The 19,473-nt window shown below is 35.9% G+C and overlaps 1 protein-coding gene across 3 annotated transcripts in view; it reads left to right on the forward strand.

Moving 5' to 3' along the window:
- Positions 1-19,473, forward strand: part of RALGPS2 (Ral GEF with PH domain and SH3 binding motif 2) — a 169,249-nt gene that overhangs the window by 77,082 nt on the left and 72,694 nt on the right. For all 3 annotated transcript variants that reach the window (XM_042925963.1, XM_042925961.1, XM_042925962.1), the window contains exon 8: positions 11,560-11,686. In XM_042925963.1, the coding sequence (XP_042781897.1) occupies positions 11,560-11,686 (127 nt within the window). The remainder of the gene's footprint in view (positions 1-11,559; positions 11,687-19,473) is intronic.

The following is a 19,473-nucleotide window of genomic DNA, read 5'->3' on the forward strand; positions in this document are numbered from 1 at the left end:
TAGCTTGGTTCTTACTTTCTGCCATTTAGGAAATCATTTTTGTAGAATTTGTGTGAGCATCTTTGATAACATAGCATTTCATGTTTACTGATGGGAAAGTGTTTTTTTTTTTTTTTTTTTTTTGCACTTAATGTAGTTTTTTTGTATTTAATCTTATAAAGATTAAGCTTTCGGAAAGTTCGAGGAAGATCTAAATGGCAACTTTCAGTGAATATTAAATATTAATATTTCCATTTTTTAGTTAAATGGAGCATTACATTACAAACATTAAATTACCATTTTTTAGTTAATAAACTCTTAGATTTTTTCCTGAGGAATAATGAAAAACCTGATACCTAACGTGGAATTATTCAGTATTGGTGCACATTCTGATATATGTTTATTATATTTGATTTTATCACTTTGACAAGGTCAGGGTGTTAATTTTGACTTCTGCAAATTTATGTACCTTAATATTTGAGTGATGTGATACTGGTCTCAAGCTTTCTCAGTATTTTTCATTTAGATGTTATATAAGTAAAATTTTAGATCCAATTAAATCTTTATTACATTTTGTATAAAAGATTATTGTATTCTTTGGGCCCTGTGATAAAGACATGACTAACTTTTAAAACGTTTTTTTTTTTTTTTTTTTTTTTTAAAAACAGAGCACAATAGAATATTTGTTATGTAGCATATTAAATATCATGAAAAAAAAATTAAAAAAATGTTTTTTTTTCTAACTAAAATATAACCATTTTTAATTAGCATAGTATTGCTTTTACTTTCCATAGTATCTGAAGAGACAGATGTTTCTCATGAAAACCAGGGTGCTTTACTGTATTGGAAAGACATTAAAATGGGAGAGCTTATGATCCTGTTTATATTTTATTTGCATTTAGAAACACCTGAGTGAAGGGTTTTCTTACTTTAAAAATTCTTTTTAATAATATGGCCTTATTCTCTCTTCTTAAAATCTGAATTTCACTGGGGAATGGAAATGATTATAAATATACAATAATGAATTCCATCTTTGAAGTTTTTGGGGAAAGAATTATACTCTGATTTATATTGTGGTTTATAAATGAGATACATCTCCCTCAAGTTAATTTTTATTTTTCTTTAAGATATTTTTGTCATCTCCCTCATGTATTTACATGGAAAATAATTTTTTTTATTTAGCAATTTTGGTTATTAATCTGAATAAAATCTTTGGTGTTTATATTAAACTTTAAAATAGTCAATAGTGTGCCAGGCACTAATTGCTTGACATAGAGCAGTAAATGATACAGACAGAGTCCCATTTTTATACAGCCAACAGTCTGCTGGGAAGAGATAAACTGTAAATAAATAAATAAATGTTATATCGTAAAGAGTGATGAATGCTCTGAAGAAAAATAAAGCAGATTAAATGGGATAGAGAGAAAGCAGGGAAGTATTTTATATATACAATCGACCCTTGAACAATACAGGGATTAGGGATGCCAGCCCCCCTGCACAGTCAAAAATCCACATACAACTTTTGACACCCCCCCTCCCCCCGGCAGACTTAACTACTAGTAGCTGACTGTTGACTTGACTGACTTAGCAATAACGTGGAGTCAATTAACACATATTTTGTATGTTATACATATCATATACTGTATTCTTACAGTAAAGTAAGATAGAGAAAAGAAAGCGTTATTAAAATCACAAGGAAGAGAATATGCATTTATAGTATTGTACTATAAAAAATTCCCATATAAGTGGACCTGTGCAGTTCAAACCTGTATCATTCAAAAGTTAACTTTGAATGTATATGAATGGTAAGAGAGTCTCTGGTAAAGAGCTGGAGGAATTGAGAGAACCATTTGTGTGGAAATCTGGGAGAAAAGAATTTCAAGCAAAGGTGATAGCCAGTACAAAGGCCCGGATAATGTTCAAAGAATGGGGTGCTCGGTGTTGACAGAATGGAATAAGGAGTAATTGATGGTAGGAGACTAGTCCAGAGAGGTGTCATCAAGTCAGGTAATGGAGATACTATTTACTGATATTCTGGGGCCACTGTGTTGGCAGTGGGGCAGGGGGGTTCTATTTTACACAAAGACAGTTTGAGTTGGGTGATAAATATCCAGGTGGAACTGTAAGGTCAGAGTTAGGTATATAAGTGTACAGTAGGAGTTGGGGCTAGAGATATATATATTTTTGATCATCAGTATAAAGATAGTATATAAAGCATGAGGTTGGATAAGATCATCTGAGTCAAAAGTATGGATGAAAAGCCCTGGAACCCTCTAAGATTTAGAAATTGGAAAAATGAGGAGGGATCAGCGAGGGAAATATCATGGGAGGAGTTTCCTACAGTCAAGTAATGAAAGTGTTTCAAGAAAGAATAATCACCCCATGTCAAATGCTGCTGATAAGTTGAATTAGGTAAGCACTTTGAGATGGCCATTGTATCTGGCAGTTGGGGAGGATTGGCAATCTAGGCAAGAGTGGTTTCAGTACAGTGGTGGAATGAAAAGAGAGAATGGTGGAGAAAAAATAGGACATCAAATGTAGAGAATGCATTTGAGCAATTTTGCTGTAAATGGCTGGGCTGAGGTACTGCAGAGAAATCTGGCATTATGTTTATATGCTAGTGCAGTGATCTAATAGAATGAGAGAAATGGTAGGAGAGCAAGGAGTTCTGCACCAATACCCTTGATCAGGCAGGAGGGAATTAGATCCAGTACTGTATTGGAGCAGAAAGAGTTTATCCATTTTTTTAAAATATTTTTATAAGTTTATTTATTTTGAGAGAGAGCAGGGGAGAAGGGGCAGAGAGGTGGGGAGAGAGAATCCCATGCAGGCTCTGTGCTCTCAGCACAGAGCCCTATGTGGGGCTCGAACTCACAAATCATGAGATCATGACCTGAGCTGAAGTTCGACACTTAACCAACTGAGCCACCCAGGTGCCCCAACAGTTTATCCATTTTAACAGCAGAAAAGGAAAATGCATTTGGTTACCGATGCAGGTAAGTTAGTAGATTTGGTGGTGAGATCCTATAGAAGTTCTTCTGACGATTTATTTAAGACATAAAAAGCAGAGTCCTTAGTTGAGAATGTTGGAGGAGAGGTGTTGGAGGTTTGAAAAAAGAACGAATGAATGAAAGTCATGCAGAAGAGTGTCAGAATGAATTAACTAGGGAAATATAGTAGGTTCGGTATGGTAGGCCTTACGATTGAGACTTTTGATCATGTATTTAAAGTGAAACCAGGGGCGCCTGGGTGGCGCAGTCGGTTAAGCGTCCGACTTCAGCCAGGTCACGATCTCGCGGTCCGTGAGTTCGAGCCGCGTCAGCCTCTGGGCTGATGGCTCAGAGCCTGGAGCCTGTTTCCGATTCTGTGTCTCCCTCTCTCTCTGCCCCTCCCCCGTTCATGCTCTGTCTCTCTCTGTCCCAAAGATAAATAAAAAACGTTGAAAAAAAAAATTAAAAAAAAAAAAAAAAATAAAGTGAAACCAGTCAGCAAAGTCATGCATTCTCCATCCAGGTGCAGGTGCTCAGTATAAACCTGGAGTAGTGATGAGAGTTGTGTTTAACCAGAGTTGGAATTATTTTAGGCTTGTTTGTACCATAGTGAGGTCAAGGATAGCACAGGAGATTAAATGTACAAGTTGTTTCAGTGACAGGTGAGGAATTTAACCCAAGTAAAAGAGATAAGGAAAAGTGAAAAAGTAGTATTGGTAACTGGATTGGAAGTTCTGGTGCAGGCAGTACTTATTGGATTCAGGATGATCAAGGGAATAGAGGCTGAGAGTAGTAGAAGTTAAGATTGTTGGGTGTAGGAGAAGTCAAGGAACTGAGAAACCAGGGTATTGAGAGTCTCCTTTATGTGAAGATTGCAGTCACCAAGATATGAAAGTAATGTTGGTTTGCGGACTTTTTTTCTCCAGCTACTAACATCTTTAAGGTATAATGGGGAAAATGACTAGCAGCTCTATTAATGACAGTAACATAAGCGTTATAATCTAAGTGCTCTCTTGGTCACTATAGTAGCCGCTAGCCACATGTGGGTATTAAATTTGAATCATTAAAACTGGGGCACCTGGGTGGCTCAGTCCGTTAAGCATCTGACTCTTTGTTTCTGCTCAGTTCATGATCTCACAGTTTCTGGGTTTGAGCCCCACGTGGGGCTCTGTGCTGACAGCGCAGAGCCTGCTTGCGATTCTCTCTCTCCCTCTCTCTCTGCCCCTTCCCCACTCGCTTCTCTGTCTCTCTCTCAAAAATAAATAAATAAAACTTTAAAAAACTAAAAAGAAAAACTAAATTTTAGTTCCTTGTGGCACCTGGGTGGCTCAGTCAGTTAAGCATCCAACTCTTGATCTGCGCTGACAGCACAAAGCCTGCTTGGGATTCTCTGTCTCCCTCTCTGTCACTGCCCTTTCCCCACTCGTGCTCTGTTTCCCTCTCTCTCAAAATAAATAAACACTAAAAAATAAAATAAAATTTAGTTCCTCATTCACACTAGCCAGTAGTCCCTTGTGGCTAGTGACCATTGTGTTGGGCAGCACAGACACAGATCATTTTCATCACACAAAATTCAGACAGCACTGATCTAGTGCTTGAACCTAGTAGAAGCTGGAGGATGTTAGGAAGGAAAAAGTTCTGAAGACCAAGGAGCCAGGATTGCACCCAACTTGAATCCAGGCTCATGTTACAAGAAAAGCAAGAGAATGCTTAAAGGAAAGTTTAAGGATGGGGCTTTTGCAGAGGATGAACCGTGAGACCCAGAAAGTACAGTTGGAGGGGACTAGGAGGGGTAGAGTATTGGGCCAAGTTAGAAGATAATAAAGATTGCATGTGTTTCATGCTAGTTTGGGCTAATGATTTTTAATAACAAATAAGGAATTGAGAGTATTTGGGGGGTTTTATTTATTTTTGTTTGTTTGTTTTTTGTTTTTTAATTTTTTTTCATGTTTATTCATTTTTGAGAGAGAGAGTGTGAGCAGGGGAGGGGCAGAGAGAGAGGGAACAGAGGATCTGAAGCAGGCTCTGCGCTGACAGCAGCAAGCCCGATGTAGGGATCTAACTCACAAACTATGAGATCATGACCTGAGCCAAAGTCGGACGTTCAACCAACTGAGCCACCAGGTGCCCCTTTTTGTTTTTTTTTTAAACTGATAAAAGGAATGTCTCCCCAGACTTATAGTAACCTAAATGGAGAGAATATTAGGAACATTTTCTATAACATCAAGGAAAAGGATGCCCATTTTTATTGTTTTTATTCAACATTGACATCTTAGCCAACACAATTAGAAAAAAATGATTAAAAATAGTAGGGTTTATCTTCAAAAAATTAAGCAGAATTACTGTTTGATCCAGCAAGTTCCACTTCTGGGTATATATCCAAAAGCACTGAAAGCAGAGACTCAGGCATTTTTATACCAGTGTTCATAGCAGCGTGATTCACAATAGCCAAAAGGTGTAAACAGTCCATACATCCATCACCAGATGAATGGATATACAAAATGTATAGACATACAATGGAGTATTATTTAGCATTAAAAAGGAATTAAATTCTGACACATTACACCATGGATGAATCTTGAAGACATTATACTAAGTGAAATAAGCCAGACAAAAAGACAAATACTATATGATTCTAAGGTACCAAGAGAAGTCAGATTCATAGAGACAGAAACTAGAAGATGGTTGCCAGGGGCCAAAGGAGGGAGGAATGGGAAGTGGGAGTTAGTGTTTAATGTATGTGGAGTTTCAGTTTGGAAAGATGGAAAGAGTTCTGGCCATGCACGATTGGTGGTGATGGTTGGTTGGTAATGTGAATGTACTTAATACCACTAAAGTGTACTCATGAAAATGGTTAAAATGGTGAATGTTATGTGTATTCTGTCTACCACAATTTTAAGATACAGGGCTTATTAAGGTGACTGAATATACAAACAATATATAAAATTAGTTGTATTCTAAACAATTTGAAAATGTCACTTAAAAGGACACCACTGTTTACAAATCAAAGAAATACAGTAGCAAACAATAAATAGAATAATATATGAAAGACATGTGCAGAAAACTATAAAACTTTATAGGGATTCATTGAAAAAGAACTAGGTTAGATGGAACAGTATCTGATAGTCATGTGATAGGAAAGCTTAAAGATGGCGGTTTTTCCCAAATGCACATAGAGATTAGATGCAACTTGAATCAGTCCCAAACTGGGAGTCTGGATAAGATTGCTTATAAAATAATATGGAAACATAAAAGGTCAGTATAGCCAAGTTATTTCTGAAGAAGAAAATGGGGTTGGAGGCTTGGACATTTGCCCTAACAGATACCGAGATGGATTATATTATTTAGGTAATGTGCAATTAGTGCAGATGTAGACATATCGACCAGTGGAACAGAATAAAGAACCCCCAAAAAGATCATTGCTTTTATAGAACTCTGATATATGACAGTGGTGGCATTGTAAATCAATGAGGAAAAGAGGGGCTGTTCTTAACTGGAGCTGGGAAATTAGTTACCAGTTTGGGGAAAAAATGAAATTAGGCCTCAAAAGTCACTGTCAGATGAATTAAAGAGTTATATGCAAAATGAAAAACGTTGAAGCTTTTAGAAGAGGAAAAATTGCTTAATATCTCTCTGGCTTAGCATGAATAGATTCCAACTTGGAATCTGTAAGTATATTTTAGATAAGATACAAAAACCTCAAGCAGAGAAAGAAAAGATGAAAAAATTTTGGTACGTTAAAGTAAGAATTTCTGTTCACTAAAAGATATTTAAAAATTTGTTAAGTTTATTTATTTATTTTGAGAGAGAAAGAGAGCATGAGTCGAGAGGAGAGAGAAAATTCCTGACACAGGCTCTGCGTGCTGTTAGCGCAAAGCCTGATGTGGGACTCGAACTCATGAACTGTAAGATCTTGTCCTGGGCCGAAATCAAGAGTCTGACGCTTAGCTGACTGAACCACAAGTGCCCCAAAAGATATTTCAAAGAAAATTGAAAAGAATGTGTAGCAGTTGCAACTGGTCAAGAATTTATATTTATATCCAGAGTATATAAAGAATTCTTACAAAGCAAAAGGAAAAAGTAAGAAAAATGGAAAAGTATGCATTATGATGGTACTTCATAGAAGAAGACATATGCATAGAAACAGTGAAAATGAACTACAGCCACACGCAACATTATGGATGAAATTTCATCCTCAGAACATTGATTGGATAAAGCCAAAGATTAAAAACAGTATGCTATTCTTTAGTCAAAAATCAAATAAAATTTCAGTCAAAATTTTTAAAAAAATCAAATAAAAGAGAATGATAAACACAAAATTTAGGATAGTGATTATTGGTTATTTAAAGATAGTCAAAGGAGGAGCGCCTGAGTGGCTCAGTCGGTTGAGCATCTGACTTAGGCTCAGGTCATGCATGATCTCACAGGCTCATGAGTTCTAGCCCCGCGTCCGGCTCTGTGCTGACAGCTCAGCACCTGGAGTCTGCTTCAGATTCTGTGTCTCCCCCTCTCTCTACCTCTCCCCTGCTCGTGTTCTCTCTCTCTCTGTCTCAAAATAAATAAACATTAAATTAAAAAAAATAAATAAAGATAGTCAAAGGAATTGGATATGGAAGAAGCACATAGGTAGATGTGTATTGTTAGTATATGGTTTGTAAGTATGAAGATGAATACATGTGCATTCACTTAAAAATTTAAGAAAAAAATCGATTTAACAAGAAAGTAACATCAGGGACTAATGATAATTTGAGTGTCATGAACAAAAGATTATAATTAATCTGCATTTAAGGTTCAAAACAAATAACTTATTTATGCAAATGAAAGCATTTGTACAGATTATATGGAGATACAAATCAAGGTGATGAGGGGTGATCTGGGAATTTTACTTTTCTTATGGTGACTGAGATGTACAAGGGTTGATTCAAATTTTCCCAAAGTCCATTGTTATGGTAACATTGTTACGGTATAGAGATTTGGCCAGGAACATTGGGAGTTCCCACCTTCCGGCACCAGTGAAAGTGTGAAGAGCTTTGCCCCGGTGGCCTCTTAACCAGAGAAAGAATATGGTGCTAAAACATGAAGAGTTGGAACCTTGTGAAGTACTTTGTTTTCCCCCTTTTTTGGAGGAGTATAGTGAAGTGACATTGTAGGGATATTAGGACTAAACATCAGAAAAAGATTTGAAAAGGAGAAAAAGAAAATCAGGACTTGTTAGTTATAGCTTCGGCACGTGGGCTTTGGATAAGTTTCTGAGCTATCCCTAGGAAATAACCTATTTTAACATCTAATTAATTCTTTTTTCCATATTCTTCTTCTAAATAGTCTTTTGGAAACAAGTCTCTACTATCCCACCCCAGATTGAATCCTTTTAATCTGGTTGTTGATTATTTTGAAAATTCCAAAAAATTGTTCTTATACATATTAAACCATGTAGTTCTTTACCACAGGTTTGTGTTTCAGAGGTGGCAAAATCAGTGATGTTCCGAGTACATAATTTGTTTCTCCTGAAATTCTACTGAAGTTTTTGAATGATTGATTTAAGAAAAAAAAGAACAGGCTTATTCTTATCCCTGCCATGTCATATCACTGTATTTTCCATATCTACACATTTAAGTGGGAGAGAAAGGGATGGTTGGACTTACAGTTAGAAGCAGAGATTTGCACCTACTCTTGAAAATGCTGATCAAGATTGTTAAAGCTGGGCCAAGGAAAATTATATAATCGCTGTTTTAGACTGTGGAATATCTATCTAAAATATTAAAGCAAAGGACTCCTTAAAACTTTCGTTTTAAAGAAGGAGGGATACTAGTCACACATTTTTCTGATGGAGATTATCTGAAGATAATCTGCATCTTAGAGCCCATGAAAAAATAAATTCCAACAGGAATCCCAATCGTAGCACTTGTAGTATTATGTATAAAGAGTGGTGGATTTGGTGTCAGAATACTCTTCACCTCCAGAACCAGACTGAGACACTGCAAGACAGGGACCTGTGCCTTTGTGGGTGGATGACTGTGAGAATATTAGTATGTGCTTCTTGCTAACCCTGTAATCTCCTTTGAATCTCTGTCTCCTCATCTGTCTATTAATCTTCAGACTTCTCTGTTCACCTCATAGAGTTAGATGAGAATTTTTCAAGTGGAATGTGTTTTGCGTGCTAAAAAATAACACTAATGTTTTATGACATAAAGTGAAATTTTATTATATCATAATGAAATAGTAACTTCATATGTTTAAAGAAAACAAGACTTTTTTCCAGAGTCTTTGAAATACTTAAAAACATATTTTTGGGGGTGCCTGGCTGGCTCAGTCAGTTAAGCATCCAACTCTTGATTTCAGCTCGGGTCATGATCTTACAGTTCGTGAGTTCAAGCCCTCATCGGGCTCTGCACTGAGTGTGGAACCTGCTTGGGATTCTTTCTCTTCTCCCACATGCTGTCTCTCTAAAAAATAAATAAACTTTTAAAAACTCCATATTTTCTGAAGTTTTTAATTAATATTTTTAAAATACCCTTTTTATTCAAGTATAATGAACATACAGTGTTATATTAATTTCATATGTACAGTATAATGATTCAACAATTCTATATATATATCTCAGTGCTCATCAAGATACGTATTCTCTTAATTCCCTTTATTTCACCCATCCCCCCACCCACTTCCCCTATAGCAACCACCAATTTGTTCTCTGTATCTAAGAGTCTGGTTTTGTTTTGGGGTTTTTTGTTTGTTTGTTTTTGTTTGTTTTCTTTGTTCGTTAGTTTAGTTTCTGAAATTCCACATATGAGTGAAATCACATGATACTTGTCTTTTTCTTATTTGACTTATATCACTTACTCTCTAGCTGGGTCCTTCCATGTTACTGCAGATGGCAAGATCTTTTTTTTATGGTTGAGTAATACTCCATTGTGTGTGTGTGTGTGTGTGTGTGTGTGTGTGTGTGTGTACACACCGCATCTTCTTTATCCATTCATCTATTGATGAACACTTCGGTTGCTTCCATACTCAGCTATTGTAAATAAGGCTGCAGTAAACATAGGAGTACATACATCTTTTCAAATTAGTTTTTTCATTTTTATTGGTTAAATACCAAGTAGTGGAATTTCCAAATCATATGGTAATTCAATTTTTAATTTTTTTAGAAACTCCATACTGTTTTCCAGAGTGACAGCATTAATTTGCATTCCAACCAACAGCGCACAAGGGTTCCTTTTTGTCCACATCCTTGCCAACACAATATATCATTTTTCATAGAACTAGAACAAATAATCCTAAAATTTGTGTGGAATGATAAAAGACCTCAAATAGCCAAAGCAGTCTTGAAACAGAAGAACAAAGCTTGAGGTTTTACAGTCTCAGATTTCAAGGTATACAACAAAGCTGTAGCAATCAAAACAGTATGGTACTGGCACAAAAATACACACATAGATCAGTGGAACAGAATAGAGTCAATTAACAAACCCATGCTTATATGGTCAGTTAATCTATGACAGAGGAGACAAGAATGTACAATGGAAAAAAGACAGTCTCTTCAGCAAGTGGTGTTGGGAAAGCTGGGCAGCTACATGCAAAAGAATGAAATTGGGCCACTTCCTTATCCCATACACAAAAATAAACTCAAAATGGATTAAATGTGAGGCCTGAAACATAAAATTCCTGGAAGAAAACATAGGCATTACTTTCTTTGAGATCAACCGTAGTAACATTTTTCTAGATAGGTCTCCTCTGGCAATGGAAACAAAAGCAAAATTAAACCTTTTCAGACTACACCAAAATAAAAGATTACTGTATAGTGAAAGTAACCATCAACAAAATAAAGAGGCAGCCAACTGAATGGGAGAATACATTTGCAAGTGATAAGTCTGATAAGGAGTTAATATCCAAAATATATAAAGAACTTATACAACTCAATACCCCAAAAAATCCAGTTAATGGCACAGGACCTAAATAGACCTTTTCCCAAAGAAGACCTGCAGTTGGCCACCAGGCACATGAAAAGATGTTCAAGATCACTAATCATCAGGGAAATGTAAATGAAAACCACAATGAGATACCACTTTATACCTGTCAGGATGGCTAAAATCAAGAACACAAGAAATTGCAAGAGTTAATATTATTTTGGGTGATTGACCTTGCTTTTATTCCCTTTGTCCCAGTTTTTTTCAAAGGCACTCACTACAAATCACCTCAACCCTCTTAAAAACAGTTTCAGTTGAGTGTTCACCTCTGTGTGATACAGCACTGATCAAAGCGATCAAAGAAAAAATGTCTTGTTAAAAATCCAAAAATGTGAATCACAGTTTTATGGTTATCGTTAGGACTAGCCATGGTTAGATTTATCAAAAAAATTGTTACTTAAACCACAAAATTGAGTAATTTCTTTAAGGATATTACATTTTATAAATAATGGATTTGCGTTTATTTTAATAAACATGTCTGACTTTGTTTTATTTATATACTGCCAAAATATAATTGAAAAATGTATAACATTGAAATTAAAACTTAAATTTATAGTAAATACAGCTTCATGTCTTTGCTAAAATAAAATGGGATTTGGAAATAACTTAGACTCTTCTGTTTGCTTTTTTAGTTACTAAGTCGAAAAGACAAAACTACCTTTGAAAAATTAGAATATGTAATGAGTAAAGAAGATAATTACAAAAGACTAAGAGACTATATAAGTAGCTTAAAGATGACGCCTTGCATTCCCTATTTAGGTGAGTAGTGTCATTATGTGTTCATTATGTCTAGTTCTGTCTTAATCAGTAGTTTATATAAAATTCTAGATATTTTAAAAGTATGTGTATCCTTTTAGGAAATTACTGCAAGATTGTTAAGTTAAAAAAGTTGACTAAAGAAATATGTTACCTTATTACCTGGAATGGATTTTCATATTAAATTAGACTTTGGCCCTTAAGGTTTTTCGTAGACTCTCGTTTTTCTCTTAAAGATGAACCATTGGTAAAATAATACATTTTAGCTCTTTTGGTAATGATTTTAAAGAATGAAACAGTAGTTTGCAATGAAGTTTAATGCTGTGAAAACATGTAACATTAACTAAAGAAATTGATCAAAAGATTTATTGAATTTATTTTCAATATCATGAGTTCCTGTTATTTTGTATAGTTGGCAGATATTTTAGGGCGAATTATGAAAAGTAGTCTAAATGTTGGTGGTGTTGTTTTCTTGGATGGAATGAGTTGTTCAGTAGTGCAAATTTAGCTAAGTGCTGAGACAACCAAATGTGTATTTTAGATATCATTTGACTAAGAATTTGTCTCTTTACTATGTATTTTACAGTGTTTATAAATTCCAAGAACTATTTAATAATATTATAAGATTATTTTCAACAAAAAAGGAACAATGCTTTGTTAGGTGTTTGAATGAAAGGAAGTCTCAAACTGTCCCATTTTAAAATGTAAATTTAAATATAGAAAATATAGAGTATTTTGTTTCTTTCTGAATATCCCTTTTTTCATCTCTATCTCCACTATCTTCATGTAATTACTCATACTGGATTTCACCGTAACTATTTTTGAAAGTAATTGGAAAAAACCTGTTATTTCTTCAACTATCTTAGTGTCCTCTTTGAAGTCTTTATAGTACCAATGACTAGAAGACAAGGTAGGGACATAGGCAATTGATAACTTTCTCATTCAGTTGAAATAGAGCATCTGCCTTAGTTTGTAAGAGAAGACTGAACTCATTATTAGGACCTTGTAGGACATCCTAGGATTCCAGTGGGAATAGGGAATGTTGCACATACTGTGTTGAAGGCAGAATACCCCCAAGCAGAGCATGGATAAGGGCCACTACATTCCAGAATATTGTGTCCTGTTTCTTTGATCAACAGTACAGGACCGTAGTACACATGACTCCATCAGAGAGGCTCAAGCTGGATATTTGGAGAGACTTTCTGCATATGCTCCACTTTTCACCATGGCCTTGGCTGTGCCCATTCTTGAAAATGTCATTGGGAGTGAAGAGGAATAGAGGATTTTTTTTAAATCACCAATATCTTCATACTTTCTAAGAACATAAACTTTTTACAGCTTAAAGAACATTAGACTGATAATCAGCAACCCTCATTTCCAAAATGGCTCTTCCCTACTAACTTTTGAAGTCATTGAATTGTCGTCTTTGAGCCTTGTTCTCTCTACCTAGAAGTAGCACACCTAGGACCAAAATCATGTTCTTCTTTCAGCTGGATGGGACCATTGTAATTTTTTCTAATTCACTTATTTTATAGTTAAGAAAATTAAGGTCCAGAAAGGTGGAAGGCCTGACTTATAGTCTGAAGATCTAGTTACTGACAGATTTACATTCCAAAGTCTTGATCTGGTATCTTTCCAATTGTACCTGTTCAATTCTCATTCCAAAATTTACTGATTCTATGTTTATGGCTGTTTCCCATTGAAATGTTTTTCTCAAATTCCACTATTTGTATCTTTTAGAAAAGGAAATTAAGGGGCGCCTGAGTGGCTCAGTCGGTTAAGCATCCGACTTAATTTCTGCTCAGGTCATGATTGTGTGGTTCGTGAGTTTGAGCCCCACATCGAGCTGTGCACTGACAGTGCAGAGCCTGCTTGGGATTCTCTCTTTCTCCCTCTCTCTGCCCCTCCCTTGCTCTCACTCTCTCTCTCTCAAAATAAATAAACTTAAAAAAAAAAAAGGAAATTAGGATTCTTTTCTGTCGAAAATGAGAAAATGAATATAAATCTTTGTGCCATGATGTCTAGATTAGGAGTCTGCTTTACATTTTTCCACAGTGGAGACTTTGGTACAGGATTTGAAGTTGTAATGCATGTGCATCCATTTTTGCCCTGTCATGCACATAGCAGGGGAGCAAACCAGCAGCATAGTTGGAGTTGAGTGGAATCTGGAAAAGTTGACTATTAGAAAGCATACCTATTTCTTCCCAGCCTTGGTACCTGAAACAAACACAGTGGTTATTCCTATTGGTTAAAGCAAATGAGACAAATATTGAGATGCAGAAGTTGATGTAGAGAAAATTTCAGAACCATTATCTTTCTGTGCCTTCAATTTGGTCTCCAATGATTGACTCCTCCTTTTTTCAGTTCCCTTTCATTTTACATGTTCTCATGACCCAGACTCTTCTTTTTCACTATTACTATGTAATTTTCCTTCACTGTACCGAAGCTAATTAAAAAGTACTCTATTTCTTTCTACTTTTCTTGCTGTTTTCTTTTGCTCAGCATGCTGTTATCTCCCTCTTCACTCATAGAAATGTTCCCTATAAGGCCACCATGATTTCCTAGTTGGAGTGTTTGATAGGTGTTTCTCAAGCCTCATCTTAATTTTGTGAGGTTGATAGTAGTTATTTCTGCTTTTTGAAATTCTTCAGTAGTAGTGCCAGTCTCTTGGTTTATGTTGTATGTTTCTGGCATTTGTTTTATTGATTCCTGTTTCTCTGCCTTTTTATTACATCTGTTCTTCTAAAAGTCTCAGTCCACTGCTTTTACTTAGTCTGTACTCTCTGGAGTGGTCAGTCAGATTTTTCTATAGTTCTCCTGAAAGCTCCCAAATCTAGCCCAGCAACTCCAGTACATCCAGCTGTCTAGTAATTTTCAGTGCCTGGTAACATTTTGGATACTCAGAAACTGATTGAATAAGATATCTATCTGTCGGGAACTCTGATTCAACATGTTTAGAAGTAACTTCATCATCCTTCTTCCTTCAGACCTGTCTTACCTCCTTATATGTTGGTAGTCTCCATGTAATAGTTCATCCCTACGCTAGTTTGGGAAGAAGCACCTGAGATTCTGAGATAATTATGGAACATTTGGCACAAACATTTGGCAGACTGGAGAAAGGAAAAGTTAATGTTTGTCAGATAAGTTATTATGACTCAATTTAGTTTGTTTCCATCTTAAAAATAATCCTTTTAATGCAGTGACAGTTTTGTTTTGTTGTATAGCAAATCTTGAGGTTAAATGTATTTCATCTATCAAAACATACATGCTTTTTCTAAGAAAATGTGAAGCATCGTCAATTTATACAACTGTGTGACTACTTGATTTATTTTACATCTTAGCTGGTTTGTTGTTTCATTCCTGATCTTTAATACTGAAGTATTAAAGAACCAAGACCAACAACAGTTTATATCCTGTTAATGTTTACTTTGTCATATTTTCTTCTAATTTAAAATTAATGAAGACTGTGTTTTTTATTTAAGTTGTCTTGGTTTCAGAAGCCTTTCCCACTCTTAGGAGACGAGGCCTAGTGCAGTTGTCACAAACGTCAGTATTTACAAGATGCTATTGAATAGGACAGAACTTGCCCTAGAGGGGCGCCTGGGTGACTCAGTTGGTTAAGCATCAGCTTCAGCTCAGGTCATGATCTCACAGGCTGTGGGTCTGAGCCCTATGTCGGGCTCTGTGCTGACAGCTCAGACTGGAGCCTGCTTCAGATTCTGTGTCTCCTTCTCTCTCTGCTCCTCTCCTGCTTGCGCACGCTCTCTCTCTCTCTGTCTCTCTCTTTCTCTCAAAACTAAAAAAAATTACAAAAAATTTTTTAATAAAATAAAAAAAAAAGAACTTGCCCTAGAAATGTTGGAAAGATGCTACTCAGTATGCATATTGGTAGCTTCTATTTAACTGTCCCTTTTCAGTATGCAGAATTTGCATAATGCTGCCCTTTATCCCTTATGTTGCAAACGTTTTTATGGAAAGAGTATCAACCAAAAGAATCTATACGGCATAGAGAAAAGGGGAAGGCAAATCATCTGTTTTTTTCTTTTCTTTTTTTTTCTTTTCTTCTCTCTCTCTTTCTATGTTTATTTATTTTGAGAGAGAAGAAGGAGAAGGAGGAAGGGGCAGAGAAGAGTAGAGGGAGAAAATCCCAAGTTGGTGCCACTCTGTCAATGCAGCCTGATGTGAGATTCAATCTCCCAAACCTTGAGATCATGACCTGTGCTGAAATCAAGAGTCAGACATTTACCTGACTGAGCCACCCAGGAGCCCCCAAATCACTTTTCTTAACACAAGATAGAATCCAAACTTCAGTGCTTTTGCCTCTAAGAATTATGACCAAAATCAACCATTCTTAGAAAAGCTTAAAAAAGGAGGTGGCGGTTTATATGCTGATAAAACTCTTACTTTGATACTGCCAAATTTATCTACAATATGGATTAAATTATAAGAAGTAGAAAATGTTTTCTTGGCTTTCAACTCATCATCCCTTGCAAAATTGTCTCTTCTGTTGGTTTGCATTCAAGGTAAAAATTAGTCAGCCTGGACAATATAGTGAAAAATTCTTAGAATAAGGATACAGTATTTCTGGAGAGGAATAGTTTGGCAAATCTCAAGGAAAAAATGGTTTTATATGAGAATTATTGCTTTAAATCTGAAAATTATTAACAGCTCTCATTTGTTCTTGTCACTGGAGAAAAATCTTAAGGGGCTTATTGAAGAATTTGGCGTGGGAAGTTTTGCTTTGCTGAAGAGAGAAAAATAGGACATTGTGCTAAAATAATTGCGCTGGATGAAACATAAATATTATTTCATGTGCATATCCTAGCCTCATTTCTACTTTATTCGTGTATTTTGGGGTAAAGCAGTAGCTTAACAAGCTTAGGATGCTTTCTGGAAAAACATAATAAAAAATAAATAGTTGTCGTTCTTTTTATTGCTTTTGATCAAGTAGAAGCAAAGAAGTTTCTGTAAAATCTCCTGCCATTCTGTAGCACACAAGTACATTGTTTTGATGTGTCTAGGTGTGATTCCTCTCACTCTTGTAGAGAACCCCCCCCCCCACACACACACACAAATTCACAAATTTTTGATTTGTTAGATTTTCATAATAGTCCTTTTTTTTTTTTAAGAAAAGAAAAGCTGTCCTTAAAACTTTCTGTAATATAGCATCCCCTCCATCTTCAATTCTGAAAAGCACCGTTTTGTTTTTATAATGTTTTAATTCATCTTTCCCTCAGCAGAATGTAAGCTCTAATCTCTTGGTTCAAAACTTTATCCTTAGCATCTAGAACAAAAGTAGGTACTTACTATTTGTTGGTTGAATTAATTAAATGATTGCTTTCTGGCTCTTCTTATTGTTCCAGTAACTTTGTTTTAAATACAATAGATTTCTTTGTGAGGCAGTTTTACAATCAGTCAACTTCCCACCTACCCCAGTTTTCCTTTGGTGCTTCAGCTGGCCAGCCAGTATTTGCACAGCAGGCCACAAAATGGACTTTGTCCCTGCCCTTACGGAACTTAACATCTCTTCAATACCTAGGCTCAGATCCAACATTACCTTGTCAGTAATCTCTTCTCTCTCCTGTGTCGTGGAAGAAGTACATTTATTTCTTTGCCAGCCTTCGTCAGTGGTGCCCTCATCACACTTGATGAAATGTTTAAAGCATGCCTAAACTTACAGTGGTCTCCAGATTTTATCTGATCCTCTGTTTTACAATAATTGTTAACTTATCTTGATCTTTTAATAGGATGCAGTTCTTTATTTTACTTTAGTTTTAGAAACTTCTGCTAACCTGTATATAAATGTTTTCGAAGATATTAGGTGTTCATTCACATTTTTATTCAGATAACTTTGACAAAATCCAAAGCTGTATGTAGCTGTATGGAAATTAAAGGGATTTCCCCCTTCCCCTTTTCTAGAGTATAAAAGACTCTGACACTGGTCTCAAAAATGTCTAATGGTCAGGGTACCCGGGTGGCTCAGTTGGTTAAGCATCCTACTTTGGTTCAGGTCATGATCTCATGGCTCGTGAGTTCGAGCCCCGCGTTGGGCTCTGTGCTGACAGCTCAGAGCCTGGAGCCTGCTTTGGATTCTGTGTCTCCCTCTCTCTCTCTGCCCCTCCCCGGCTCATGCTCTGTCTCTCTCTCCTTCAAAAATAAATAAACATTTTTTTAAAATGTCTAATGGTCAAAAAATGTCATTGGCTTTTGATATTTTAAGACTTTTATTCCCTTTCCTTTCTTTGGTTTGATTTGTAGATAATATACACCATGGAGTACTTTACCTTATTCTTCTCACTAGATTATATATTATATTCTAAAACAGCAATAAAGCATGTTTGGTCATTTTTGTTTGAATCCCAGGAATGAGCTCTGACCAAATGGCAGCCAGCCCTGGCTTTCTCTTTAGCCAAAATTACATCTGCATTTTCCATTACCTCATTTATATTCTTTTTTGCTCTCTTTCTTTTTTTATATATTTAAAATTCCTCTAACATTCTTTCATGGTATATTTTCTGAAGTTTACTTTAGATCACTTGAGGACTTGTGATATAAAAAGGCTGGGGATAGGGTTGCATTGATTTCTTTCCCCTGTTCGTAGTCTTTCTTTAAGAGCTTCTATCTTGAAAATAAATAATGTATAGCAGTTTACAGATCTGCGTTTTAATCATAAACAGAATCAGATCCCCCACCCCCACCCCCAGTTCCAGCAGCTTTGCTGGTGGCATTTCTGGTTGCTGATGTTTCCATAATTGCAGTAAAAAAAAAAAAAAATTTGCAATTTTTTTGAGCAAACCTTAACAGAAAAATAATAAAAATCTTAATAACTAACATTTATTCAGCACTTAATCCTGTATGCCTGACACTGTGTATTTTACATAAATTGTCTAATTCTTAACAGTTTTATAAGGTAAATGATATTATATTCACATTTTACCAGTGAAGAAACTGAGACAAAGAAGGTTAAATGGACTTACATAAAGATACATATTATGGGCACCTGGGTGGCTCAGTCTTGATTTTGGCTCAGGTCTCACAGTTCCTAGGATCAAGCCCTGCATCAGCTCCATGTTTAATGTAGAGCCTGCTTCGGATTCCTCCTCTCTCTCTCTCTCTCTCTCTCTCTCTCTCTCCCCCTGTCTCCCCCTCCCCTCCCCCTCTCCCCCCTCCCCCTTTTTCCCAACTCGAGCTCTCTTGCTTTCAAAAATAAATAAATAAATAAATAAATAAATATTTTTTAAAAAGATAAGCATTATATTTCATTTACAGTTCAAAGAAATAAAGCATTAGGGAATAATATTAATATTTTGGGAATCTGTATTGGAATTAAAATTTTGAGTTCATTTGTCAGTCTTTCCTATAATTATCTGTAGACTTACAATTTAGTAACTATTAACCCCACTGATAAAATTGAAAACTGAGCTTATTTTTGTTTATTTTTATTTATTTTTTTAGTGTTTGTTTATTTTGAAAGAGAGAGAGTGCACAAGCAGGAGAGGGGCAGAGAGAGAGGGAGAGAGAGAATCCCAAGCATGCCCCACAATGTCAGCACAGAGCCCAATGTAGGGCTCAAACTCATAAACTGTGAGATCATGACCTGAGCTAAAATCAAGAGTTGGATGCTTAACCTGCTGAGCTGCCCAGGTGCCCAGAAAACTGAGCTTATTTTTAGATGGCTTTTGGGAGAAGTAGGAGAGGAGGGGGGCTTGGCATTGTGAGTGGAAGCATTCTTTTCTTACTTGGTTGTCTTTTTATAGACACTAAAATAAAAGACTAAAAATCTGTGAGGG

This window comes from Panthera leo, chromosome F3 (genome assembly GCF_018350215.1).
Source record: "Panthera leo isolate Ple1 chromosome F3, P.leo_Ple1_pat1.1, whole genome shotgun sequence".
NCBI lineage: Eukaryota > Metazoa > Chordata > Mammalia > Carnivora > Felidae > Panthera > Panthera leo.